Below are 13,337 nucleotides of genomic sequence, written 5' to 3'. Positions count from 1 at the left end.
GTCAGATGGAGGGTTGAGGTACTAAGCAAGCCACAGGCTTGTGGCTGTGAGGGTGCAGTAATTTGGGTTGGGGTATGTGAAGGGCTCAGGGCAGGTGGTTCCGGGGTATGATACCCTCAGATCTAGGGTCTGGCGGGGTGCAGGAGTGTTATAATGCTGTGGCCAGATGGGGGCTTGGCCCCAATTGGGGGTTTGTTAGCCAGGCTTCATTTTTAACTAAAATACTATGTCAAACACAAAAAGTTTCTGCATTGTCTTTATGAGAAGGGCAGGGAACTTGTTTTGAGTTCACTGACCCACAGAAAAGCCAGTTGGAGCCACACAAGTGAGATGAAAAAAAAAAAAAAAAAAAAACCCTAAAAAAACAACTTTTCCCAAAACCCCCCCAAGCATCACTAATGTGGCCCCAACTGTGCTGGTGAGAGCTGGGGACATGGTATTGGGGAAGGGTGCTAGTGGGTACTGGGGCAGGTGACAGAGTGCTGTGGTGGAGACAGGGCTCTGCAGCAGGACCCAGGGGAGAGAGGACAGGGTGCCAGGGGGGAACAGGAGAGAGGGGACAGGGTTCTGCAGCAGGGGACAGGGTGCCAGTGGGGGCAGGGAGTCCTTTTCCCCCGCCTCCTCCCAGAACTCCCCCCTCCCCCATCCCTGCAGAGGGAAGCCCCCGCACATGCCTCTTCCGGGGCCAACTCCCCCCTCCCACGGCACAGGGGAGCCCCTGCTCGCGTGCCGCTTCCAGGGACCACCCTCCCCCCCCACACACACACAAGTTCCGGCAATCCACAGACCTGAGGGATGGTAGCAGCTAGCGCACTTCCAGAACCCCTGGAAGTGGCGTGCAGCTGCAGGACTTCCGTCCACCCCGCAGGAAGCCGGCACTGCCTCAATTTTTGCTGGAGGTAGGTAGTGGGGCTTCTCGGGGGTGGGAGGAAATTGGGGGGGGCCTCGAACGCCTCGCAATCGACCAGTTGGTGACCCCGGTGTTAGAACCACCGTATTCAGCGTACAGCTTCCACTTAACGTAACTTTAAGCAACGTAAGGGGTTTGTTGTGCTAGGAAAACGGAATGTGCTGGAACGGGATTGCTTCTCATAAAACCATTTTTCTTTAAAACTACCATTTTTCTTTAAAATTGAAGGATGTGAATAGTATAGCGCCAAGTGTACAGGTCTCGCATTAGGGATGTGAAAAGTTAACTGGTAGGGGCTGGAGCAGCAACCTCCTGATGTGGGCAGGCGGCTGATCCAGCCTTGTGGGGCCCACTATGGGCAGAGTACCATCTAGCCTAGCCAAAGCAGCCTCTGTCTGCTGCTGGCTCAGCACAGTGCTCCATGAGCAGGAGTTCTCTAGCATGGCCGTGGAGAGCGGAGGGAACCAGTTAACTAATTAAATGGGATTTTACATCCCTATCTGGCATAAGTATGAGACAGAATTTGTAACGTGTGTTAGAGATGTTAAAAGGCTCTTATTTTGGTAAACATGTAACTGCTGAAAATTTCGCATGGGGAGGGAGTTGGCTCTGCAGGAGCTGGTGCTCAAGAAGAATCTACTGAAAAGCCAGTTCCCCGTGAGCACTGGCTTCTGCCTGCCCCCTGTTTTTTCCCATCCGATACAGCTTGGGGTGGGCATGTGGCTCTGCAGGAGCTGGTGCTTGCAGAGAGCCTGCTTAAAAGCACTGGCTTCCGCCTGTCTCTCCCTGTCTCCCTGCTGAATCTGATACTACACTATCACATCCCTAGCATGTGTGGGCTTTTCCTTGAAGATCTGCCTTTATCATTGTAGACTTCCTACTGAAGTTTTGTAAAATATCAGTTGCAGGAGAGACTTATTCTTTCTGTTGATCTGGTCTCTTCAAAACATGGATTTTTTTTAAAATGTTATTTCCAGAGGAAACAATTGTTCGGAAGCATCTTGTTTATCTACAAGAGAAAGATGCTGATGATCTGTTTTCTATATGCTATCTTAGAAAGCAAATACTACTTAAAACTTGGTTGGTACTACTGGTATAGAGAAACATCTTTGAATATCTTTGTACTAGCCTTATTAGTGCTGTGTGTGCTCTCAAAAGCAGCCCTGATGCAGCAATGCCTCAGAATCGCCAATTGTGTTGGTGTGTGCAAAAGTTGGGGGAGGACAGAATATTGTCCAGCCCACAATTTATGACACTGCAAATCATTGTAAGCCTAATTTTACATGTTTAAAATATTTAATTGCATGATATCTAACTGATCTGTTTAGTTCTCTGGGACTTCTTGACACTAAATCTTTTTCTAATGACTCATTTCATATACCGTGGACATTATTTCCTTTGATTGCTCACACATAAGTTAATCATTCTTGTGAGAATTTGAGGAAAAACAAATTTTTATGTAACTTTTATATGTCTTAAATTGTTTTGAATTAATGAATCTGAAATATTGTTTAAAAAGCTATGCTGTTCATTGAATTTCCAATTAAACTGCTTTGTGGTGTCAAATAAGTTAGATGATAATAGACAATCATAGATCAATTATCCAGCCAGGAAAGAAGACTTTAACAAGAATACAGCTTTCTGCACCAGTAACACTGCAGAAATGTAATTATCACTGAGGGTTATAATGTAGCATATCTAATCACCATTGTGTGTTTTTTCCATAGTAATTGATCCCTATGTTCTCCAGTTGATTAAACATGAAATTTTCAAAGTGTAGAAAAAGTGAAGAAAAATTCCTATGCAATTACTAAGTCATTCTCTCTTTGAGGCTGATGCTCCTATACAGAAAGAAACCATAATTTTAAATAGGACTATTTGAAGGGGTTGAAGCCCTGATTGTGGCTCGACTTTCACCTTGATATCAGTGAGAGAGCCACAAAAAGTTTTAAAAATGTTCATGAATAACCCCTTTCCACTGAAAAATATATAAGAAAAGTGAGGTGTTTACCAGCTCTAATCAGTTATTCAGATGAGAAATGTATATTAAGTAGGGATGTAAGCAACTAGTCAACTACCTGATAAGCCTAGTTGACTACTCACATTCCCCCACCCTTTTATCAGAGGCAGCAAGGAGGGGGAGGAGCAGGTTCCCCATAGCACCGTCTCTGCAGTGCAACCTGCCCCCTTCCCCTGCTGCCTCTATCAGGTGGCAGAGCTGGCGGAAGAGGGAGCCAGGGGAGGCTGTCGCGAAGCAACCTCTGCCCGCAGTCTAAATGTTCCATTGCTCCTGCTGCGCTTCTGCATTTTAAATGTAGTAAAAGCCAGGTGGTCAGGCAGCCTGACTCTTACTACATTTAAAATGCAGAGCGGCAGCAGGGATCACTCCTGGACCCAGCACAAGCCAGAACTGAGCGCCTTCCCCTATTGACTAATTGTGTTGTCGATTAAAAATCCTGTCAATTACATGATTAAATATCCTCTTCTTAACATCCCTAATATTAACCCATTTATCTCTGCTCCGAAAATTAACATATGATAAGGCTAAGTACTCTTTATATGCCAATAACTGTAATTGGTATTGGGATTTCTAACTATCAGGTTGCTTCAGCCCCTTAATCACCAGCTGTAATACAGCAAATATGAAAGCAGTGGTCTGGTACAGAGGAGAATTAGAACTGTTAAGGCATGATTTTGAAGAAATGGAACATTTAGACTGCAATTTCAGTTATACAAGAATGTGAGTCTGAAGGGATTAACTTGAAACTCACTACTGAAGTGTTTAATTGAAGTAATTAATGGTTTTTTTGAAGGACTCTGAAGTAATGAAAATGGAACCTTAGGAAAAATGTCTCAAATGAAATCACAGCTCCCCCATTATTGCCTCTGTTAGAAAGAAGGGGATACATTGCCAGTGTACGTCTCTGAGAAGTACTGGGCTTAATCCTTTATGGTGCTATTTCTGTATTTTAGGCCCTAGACAAGATTGTTAATGAACAATTTCACAGGTTCTGTCAAAGTTGACTATTCTAATTTGTGTTAGCCCCAAACATGTGCTTTGAATTGGAAAAATGAAAGGTTTTTCAGAAGCTTAAAAAATTGCTATGAATTAAAAAAAACAAACTTTTTATCTTAATATTAGGATGGTCTTGTTAAAGCTGATATGGAGAAGCTGACTTTCTATGCAGTTTCTGCACCAGAGAAGCTGGATCGAATTGGAGCTTACCTAGCAGAGAGACTGAGCAGAGATGTTGTCAGACATCGCTATGGGTAAGGGATTTCGTCACTGGCTAAATATAGATGCTGAAAGTTAGCTGCCTTTTCCTGTCTTTATTCTGGTTCAGTCTACAAGACATATAGAGTCAGAACCGTGAATGTTATTCATGCTGGTGGACAGCAGATAGATATTCAATTTTTTTTTCAAATATAAAGTGAATATTGGAGTTGTAGACAATGTTGGATATGAAAATTATCTGGAATTATAGGCCATACTTCTGGATTCAGCAGAACCTACTGTCTACTATACTTTGATTGTTTTAATTTAATATATCCTTACTGGTTATGGTTAACCACTGGCCCAGCTGGACTGGAGTAGCCCCCTACTGTCCCACATTTAAAGTGTTAACTGGTTAAACATAATGTTTATTTGCTAACTGATTAAATGGGATTTTACATTCCTAATACAAGCTAATTTTCTGACTTCCTGGGTTATTATTCTTAATACTTGAGTTAAATTAATTCTAATTTTCAAGTAGAACAGTGGGAAAGTATAGAAAAACAATTTCCAAAAGAGAACATAAGGGAGAGGAATATATAATGAAAATAGAGAGAGAAAGACACCATAATATTGAACGTTTTGGGGAAAAAAAAGAAACTGGCGGAAGGACCTGAAAGAGAATGTTGTGGCTGCCCGGAAGTTATTGTTGACGATAAAGGGACGCAGATATAAAAGTAAAAGTAACAAGACGACTTGTTAATATAAACTAACAGTGAGTGAGTGACAGTGAATGCACTTCTTGATCAGCATATCCAAAGCCCAAGATTTGGTGGTGATGGGGGACTTCAGCTATCCAGACATATGTTGGGAAACTAACACAGCGAGGCACAGGCTATCCAATAAGTTTCTGGACTGCATTGGAGACAACTTTCTGTTTCAGAAGGTTGAAAAAGCTACCAGAGGAGAAGCTGTTCTGGATTTGGTTTTAACAAATAGGGAGGAACTAGTTGAGAACTTGAAAGTGGAAGACAGTATAGGGGACAGTGATCACGAAATAATAGAGTTCATGATCTTAAGGAAAGGTAGAAGGGAGACCAGCACAATTGAGGTTATGGATTTCAGGAAGGCAGATTTTGATAAGCTCAGAGAACTTGTAGGTAAGGTCCCATGGGAAGCAAGACTGAAGGGAAAAACAACTGAGGAGAGCTGGAAGTATTTCAAAGGGACGTTGTTAAGGGCCCAAAAGCAAACAATTCCACTGTGTAGGAAAGATAGAAAATATGGCAAAAGACCAGCTTGGCTTAACAAGGAGATCTTGCATGATCTCAAAATAAAAAAGGAGTCATATAAAAAATGGAAACTAGGACAACTAACAAAGGATGAATATAGGCAAGCAACACGGGAATGCAGGGGCAAGATTAGAAAGGCAAAGGCACAAAATGAGATCAAACTAGCTACAGGCATAAAGGGAAACAAGAAGACCTTTTATAAATACATTAGAAGCAAGAGGAAGACCAAGGACAGGGTAGGCCCACTGCTTAGTGAGGAGGGAGAAGCAGTAACAGGGAACTTGGAAATGGCGGAGATGCTCAATGACTTCTTTGTTTCGGTCTTCACCGAGAAGTCTGGTGGTGTGCCTAACGTAGTGAATACAGGCAGAGAGAGGGTAAGTTTAGAAGATAGGATACACAAAGAACAAGTTAAAAATCACTTAGGAAAGTTAGATGTCAGCAAGTCACCAGGTCCTGATGAAATGCATCCCAGGATACTCAAGGAGCTGATAGAGGAGGTATCTGAGCCTTTAGCTATGATCTTTGAAAAATCATGGCAGACAGGGGAGATTCCAGAAGACTGGAAAAGGGCAAATATTGTGCCCATCTATAAAAAGGGGAATAAGAACAACCCAGGAAACTACAGACCGGTCAGTTTAACGTCTGTCCCAGGGAAGATAATGGAGCAGGTAATTAAGGAAATCATATGCAAACACTTGGAAGGTAATAAAGTGATAGGGAATAGCCAGCATGGGTTTGTGAAGAACAAGTCATGCCAAACTAATCTGATAGCTTTCTTTGATAAGATAACGAGCCTTGTGGATAAGGGAGAAGCGGTGGATGTCATATACCTAGACTTTAGTAAGGCATTTGATACGGTCTTGCATGATATTCTTATTGATAAACTAGGCAAATATAACTTAGATAGGGCCACGATAAGGTGGGTGCATAATTGGCTGGATAACCGTAGTCAGAGAGTTGTTGTTAACGGTGCTAAATCCTGCTGGAAAGGGATAACAAGTGGAGTTCCACAAGGGTCTGTTTTGGGACCCATACTGTTCAATATCTTCATCAATGATGTAGATATTGGGATAGAGAGTACGCTTATTAAGTTTGCAGATGATACCAAACTGGGTGGGGTTGCGACTTCTTTGGAGGATAGGCACTTAATTCAAAATGACCTTAGCAAGTTAGAGAAATGGTCAGAGGAAAACAGGATGAGGTTTAATAAAGAGAAATGCAAAGTGCTCCACTTAGGAAGGAACAATCAGTTCCATACATACAAGATGGGAAGCGACTGTCTAGGAAGGAGCATGGCAGAAAGGGATCTAGGGGTCATAGTGGACCACAAGTTGAATATGAGCCAACAGTGTGATGCTGTTGCAAAAAAAGCAAATATGATTCTAGGTTGTATCAACAGGTGTGTTGTAAGCAAAACTCGTGAAGTCATTCTGCCGCTCTACTCTGCACTAGTTAGGCCTCAGCTGGAGTACTGTGTCCAGTTCTGGGCGCCACATTTCAAGAAAGATGTGGAGAAATTGGAAAGGGTACAGAGAAGAGCGACAAGAATGATTAAAGGCTTAGAGAACATGACCTATGAAGCCAGGCTTCATGAACTGGGCTTGTTTAGTTTGGAAAAAAGAAGATTAAGGGGGGACATGATAGCGGTTTTCAAATATCTAAAAGGGTGTCACAAGGAGGAAGGCGAAAATTTGTTCCTCTTGGTTTCTGAGGACAGGACAAGGAGTAATGGGCTTAAAGTGCAGCAGGGGAGGTTTAGATTGGACATTAGGAAAAAATTCCTAACTGTCAGGGTGGTCAAATATTGGAATAAATTGCCAAGGGAGGTGGTGGAATCTCCCTCTCTGGAGATATTTAAGAACAGGTTAGATAGACATCTGTCAGGGATGGTGTAGACGGAGCTTGATCCTGCCTTGAGGGCGGGGGGCTGGACTCGATGACCTCTCGAGGTCCCTTCCAGTCCTATTATTCTATGATTCTATGATTCCTCCCACTCACCAACATGCTCTGTGTAGATTTGAGATGTCTCCTTAAATTATGGAAGCTTAGCTACACTGCTGTAATTGTCATAGTACAATTTGGTAGACTGACCGTGGTCCAGTGACTGGAAGAGTTATGCTTTTCAATAAATAAATAAATAAAATGTAACAAACTTTACAGGAATACCAAGGAACTTTTACTTTCTTTGATTTGTTTTTTAGAAATAGTCATCTGAAATAAATGAAGACTATTATGGTGGGTGTATCTGACACCTATCTGACAGCTTAATTTTTTTTGCAAATTTTGTAAAATTTGGACTAAGGTAAATACAGATGTATGTTAAATGTCAATTTTCCATTTACTTTCAGGTATGTTTTAATTGCCATGGAGGCACTGGACCAGCTTTTAATGGCTTGCCATTCTCAAAGCATTAAACCCTTTGTGGAAAGTTTCCTTCACATGGTGGCAAAGCTGCTAGAGTCAGGGGAACCAAAGCTGCAAGTTCTTGGAACCAATTCTGTGAGTAAACTGTTTGCTATCTCATATCTGAATCAAATTCATTGAAGATGGTTGGTGGTAAGAGATGTTTCAGCTCTTATTCAGTTGAAAGAAAAAACTTTTAATAAAAGCCTGAGCTTGCACGTAGTTAGTGCCCTTATGACCCACATAAATATAATTTCTGACATAGCGCCACTCCTCTTTTTTTTTAATTTTTTGCTCAATTGATCCTTCTTGTATAGGTCATAAAAATGAGTTACTTTGACAGTGAAAGAGCAGTGATTGCTCTGTGGGAGCTTGAGACACCAGATTGTTACCAGTCAATAGGGAATCAATTGAGAGTTGATGAATCCACCATGGGAGTTATGATCCAAGTCAACTTCTGCTAAGAAGAGTAATGATTTGGAGCATCATCCATGGACAAGTGGATGGTTTTGCTGCAGTGGGGCTATAGTTGGCGCACACATCTCTATCTTGGCACTAGACCAGTGAATGAAGCCTCCTCTCTCCTCTCTCATTCCTTCTTTTTGCTGGAGTAGAGTCACGTGTAGCAGCATACCCAGCACACAGACATGGAGCCTGTCTCAGGTTCCTGAAGAGCTTCTGGCTGGGAGCTGCCTAAGTAAGTGTATCCTAGCCAGAGCCTGCTTCTGGCACCCTACCCACACTCTCCCCCCAACTACCTGCCCCAGGCCACCACTCAAACCCTCTGTATCCCCTCTCCCCACCTCCTCCAGGTTAAAACTCCCTCCCTGCACCCCTCTTGCATCCCTCCCCCAGGCCAGAATCATCTCCTACACTCATAACCCATCCTGGACCCTGCACCCCTAACCCAGATCATAACCCCCTCCTTTACCCAAAATTCCCTCTTGCACCCCAGTCCTGCTGCACTGCGGGCAGATTTACAGGTTAAACATATAGCCAGTTAATATTCTGAACAGGATTTTACATCCCTAATTCAAGGTCATGAATTGTAGGTACCCTTACCTTTTGCTTCACTTCTATTAAACTTCTGCACGAGAGTTGATGTGGACAGATCACTTCAAGAGGCTCTGAAGATATTTGAATGTTTGGGAATGCATAAAAATGATGTCTTTTTCTTTTTTTTCCCCTCCCCCTCAACTTCATAGCTTATTAAACTGTGGAAGATTGATTTGTCTAAAAGAAGCCATTTTGAAAACAATAACCTTATTAATCACATTGCCACATAATTAACAATGCTCTGAAACAAACAATAGGACAGCAGGTATTTGAAGCCTATTTCTGAAGCTCTTAGTAAAAGGAAAGCTTTAATGTTTTGATATAAAATAGTATCAAAAGAAAACTTTGCTACAGTGAGTGACAGTAGGCTTTTCTCCTTAAGCCAAATGAGTGTCAGTAGACCTTAGAAGATTGTTTTGATTTAGTCACTTTCTTACTATGTGACAAACCAGTGTATTCTGCCTCCAGAAAGAACTGAATAGTTCAGAACCTCGGGTTTTAGAGCCAGCTTTTTCAGTGATGCTTAGAATATAGTTGTAATAAATCTACTAAATTTAAACTGAAATGACAGCTCTCAATAGGTGGAGTGATGGCAGTAAGGTACAGGTTGTACTTCCCTTAACTGAGATTCTGTGGTTTTGCAAAATCCATGGCCTGGCAGGACCACAGATGTTCCTGGACCACAGAGTCCAGGTATAAGAAGGTCGGGTTGCTGGGCAGGAGCGGTGGTGTAGGGGTGTGACTCTGCCAAGAGCCCTGTGTTGAGGGAGTGGGGTGCAGCAGGGAGTTCTGGCCCCTGCTGCCAGGCAGTAGCAGGGGGCTGGCAAGGGCCACAGAAGCAACAGCAGTCAGAGCCCCGTCAGGCCCAGAAGCTGCAGCAGCCACGGAAATCCAGCCTGGGGAGCCATGACCAGTCAGGCAGTAGTGGGGCTCAGGTGGAGTTCTAGCCAGGGGCAGCATGGAACATGTTGGGAGGGACCTCCCCTTGTTTAACAAATCCCCTTATTTGGGACCAGTCAAGTCCTGAGGATTCTGGATGAGGGAGGTACAACCTGTAGTTGGATACAGAATAAATGTTTCAAAGGAAGCAGGAGAAGAAATGAAGGGCAGAGGAAGATAATGAATGGTAACAGTTTAATTATTTCCCTCAAATACAGAGCTTACACCTTCTTCAAGTTTGTACACTGCTCCTGAAATATAAAAAAATAAAATATGCTACTGACTGCTGCAGATACCTGATGGCTTTTCCAGTCATATCTGAATAACGCCTTGACACAGGCTACCTCTACATTTCAGGGACCATGATGAAGGGATGTTCCAGAGCAGTGCTTCTCAATCTTTTTGATACTAGGTACCCACTGTGTCAAGGAGATCTTGGGGCCCAGTGCCAGTCCATGGACTGGACATTGAAAACCACTGCTCTAGACTGATCGGTAAAGAAGTGTCAACCTTCTCTTCAAGTTTGGCTCACTTGTTGATTTGGAGATGCCAAAAAGATATTAAATTTCTTGTCAGACAGAGGTATAGTTTTAATTATTAGATGTGGCATCAAGAGCTTTTTCTGTGGTTTGAACTATCCTGTTTCTTTTTGAAAGTGATATTAGGTATAAGCAACTAAATTTGTGCGGGTCAGTTCTCCTGAGGCTTCTTCAGCAACTCTTTCTAGTGAAGTTATACAAACATCCTCTGGAGTTCATCACTCACATGTTCTTTTAAATGGAGAAACTCTTAATTGTAGCAAACATTGATTTTTTTTTATAGCCTGTAATTTTGTATAAGCACTCTTAAAGATAAAAACACTGTCATCCCTATTCAGTGAGGCTACTAATGCAATTGGATTGTTTAGCGTTTGAAAGTTGCAAGCAATAATAGAATACTAGGACTGGAAGGGACCTCGAGAGGTCATCGAGTCCAGTCCTCTGCCCTCATGGCAGGACCAAATACTGTCTAAACCATCCCTGATAGACATTTATCTAACCTACTCTTAAATATCTCCGGAGATGGAGATTCCACAACCTCCTTGGACAATTTATTCCAGTGTTTGACTACACTGACAGTAAGGAACTTTTTCCTAATGTCCAACCTAAACCTCCCTAGCTACTGTTTAAGCCCATTGCTTCTTGTTCTATCCTCAGAGGCCAAGATGAACAAGTTTTCTCCCTCCTCCTTATGACACCCTTTTAGATACCTGAAAACTGCTATCATGTCCCCCCTCAATCTTCTCTTTTCTAAACTAAACAAACCCAATTCTTTCAGCCTTCCTTCGTAGGTCATGTTCTCTAGACCTTTAATCATTCTTGTTGCTCTTCTCTTGACCCTCTCCAATTTCTCCACATCTTTCTTGAAATGTGGTGCCCAGAACAGGACACAGTACTCCAACTGAGGCCTAACTAGCTCAGAGTAGAGCGGAAGAATGACTTCTTATGTTTTGCTTATAACACACCTGTTAATGCATCCCAGAATCATGTTTGCCTTTTTTGAAACAGCATCACACTGCTGACTCATATTCAGCTTTTGGTCCACTATAACCCTAGATCCCTTTCTGCCGTACTCCTTTCTAGACAGTTGCTTCCCATTCTGTATGTTTGAAACTGATTGTTCCTTCCTAAGTGGAGTACTTTGCATTTGTCTGTATTAAACTTCATCCTGTTTGCTTCAGACCACTTCTTCAATTTGTCCAGATCATTTTGAATTATGACCCTATCCTCCAGATTAGTCGCAACCCCTCCCAGTTTGGTATCATCTGCAAAATTAATAAGCGTACTTTCTGTGCCAATATCTAAATCGTTGAGGAAGATATTGAACAGAACTGGTCCCAAAACAGACCCCCGTGGAACCTCACTTGTTATACCTTTCCAGCAGGATTGTGAGCCATTAATAACTACTCTGAGTACAGTTATCCAGCCAGTTATGCACCCACCTTATAGTAGCCCCATCTAAGTTGTATTTGCCTAGTTTATTGATGAGAATATCATGCGAGACCATATCAAATGCCTTATTAAAGTCTAAGTATACCACATTCACCGCTTCTCCTTTATCCACAAGACTCGCTATCCTATCAAAGAAAGCTATCAGATTGGTTTGACATGATTTGTTCTTTACAAATCCATGCTGGCTGTTGCCTATCACCTTGCCACCTTCCAAGTGTTTACAGATGATTTCCTTAATTACTTGCTCCATTATCTTCCCTGGCACAGAAGTTAAATTAAGTGGTCTGTAGTTTCCTGGGTTGTTCTTATTTCCCTGTTAGGATAATGTTAAGTAACATTCAACGTTATCATTTGTCATTTCTGGACTTCTTTAATTTTATAATGTTCAAAGGATTTTGTGCAAATTAACATGCAGCATTCAATTTACAAAAGAATTCACAGGCTTAAGCAGAATTTCTCTAATACCATATGATTTGCACAACATCCCTTATTTTTAATTAGGATAAAAATAAAAAGAACCAGTCACTTATTACTTTGGCTTTAAACTCATGTCTCTTTTGTGTCATATGTATTTATATATTTTGTGCTGGACACGTTTATGTGCTCAAGGTTGGCAATACTCACTTAACTGAATTGGAGAGGAAAGGTTCTCTGGGATCCTTCATGTTTACTTGCTCCTTTTGAAAGGAAATATTTATGACCATACATCCTCCAGCTGTTGAGGGCGAAAGAAGTTTCTTCGGCAGCCTGCTAGTGTTACTCCATATGACCCACAGTGAATCACCTGCAGCAGCCTGAGGGCACTCCTTCCTTCTCACCCCCAGACTCTGATTATATTCCCTGCAAAATGACTTTGGTCTCTGCTGGCCTGGAGAACAGACTTGTGAACAAAACTGGTCAATCTAATACAGGCAGTCCCCGGGTTACGTACAAGATAGGGACTGTAGGTTTGTTCTTAAGTTGAATTTGTATTTAAGTTGGAACTGGTGTCCAAATTCAGCTGCTGTTGAAACTGATCAGCAGCTGACTACAGGAAGCCCGAGGCAAAGCTGCTCTGCCCCGGGCTTCCTGGAATCAGCCGCCGATCAGTTTCAACAGCGGCTGAATCTGGACGCCTGGGACAGAGCAGCTGGGGCGCTGCTGGGTAGGTCCCCACAGCGCCGCACTTCGGCGCTGCGGTGACCAACCCGGCAGCGCCCCAGCTGCTCTACCCCAGGCGTCGGCGAGAAAACCCTGGTCTGCTGGGGGGGGGGGGGTGCACTAGCTGCCCCCCCCCCCCACCCAGCAGACCAGGGAGACGCGGAGCAAAACCTCTGAGGACGCGGGCGGCGAGACTGCGGTGCCTCTCTGCGGTCCCGCCGCCCGTGTCTCCCTGGTCTGCTGGGGGGGTGGGGGGGCGGGCACAGCTTGTGCCTCCCCCTCCCCCAGCAGACCAGGCTTTTCTCGCCGCGGAGCAGCTTTTCGCGCCGCGGAGCGGCTTTTCTCGCCATGGCTTTTCTCCGCGTCTCCCTGGTCTAAAAAAAACCCTA

At 43.1% G+C, this 13,337-nt stretch overlaps 1 protein-coding gene across 5 annotated transcripts in view; it reads left to right on the top strand.

Annotated features, from left to right (window-relative positions):
• Window positions 1-13,337, top strand: part of EFR3A (EFR3 homolog A) — a 105,359-nt gene that overhangs the window by 23,761 nt on the left and 68,261 nt on the right. For all 5 annotated transcript variants that reach the window (XM_075920132.2, XM_075920131.2, XM_025184913.3 and 2 more), the window contains 2 exons: window positions 4,053-4,180; window positions 7,768-7,918. In XM_075920132.2, the coding sequence (XP_075776247.2) occupies window positions 4,053-4,180; window positions 7,768-7,918 (279 nt within the window). The remainder of the gene's footprint in view (window positions 1-4,052; window positions 4,181-7,767; window positions 7,919-13,337) is intronic.

This window comes from Pelodiscus sinensis, chromosome 2 (genome assembly GCF_052426305.1).
Source record: "Pelodiscus sinensis isolate ZL-2025 chromosome 2, ASM5242630v1, whole genome shotgun sequence".
NCBI classification, from domain to species: Eukaryota; Metazoa; Chordata; order Testudines; family Trionychidae; genus Pelodiscus; species Pelodiscus sinensis.
Note: the sequence above shows the minus strand (reverse complement) of the source record. Positions and strands in the feature narration are given on the sequence as shown.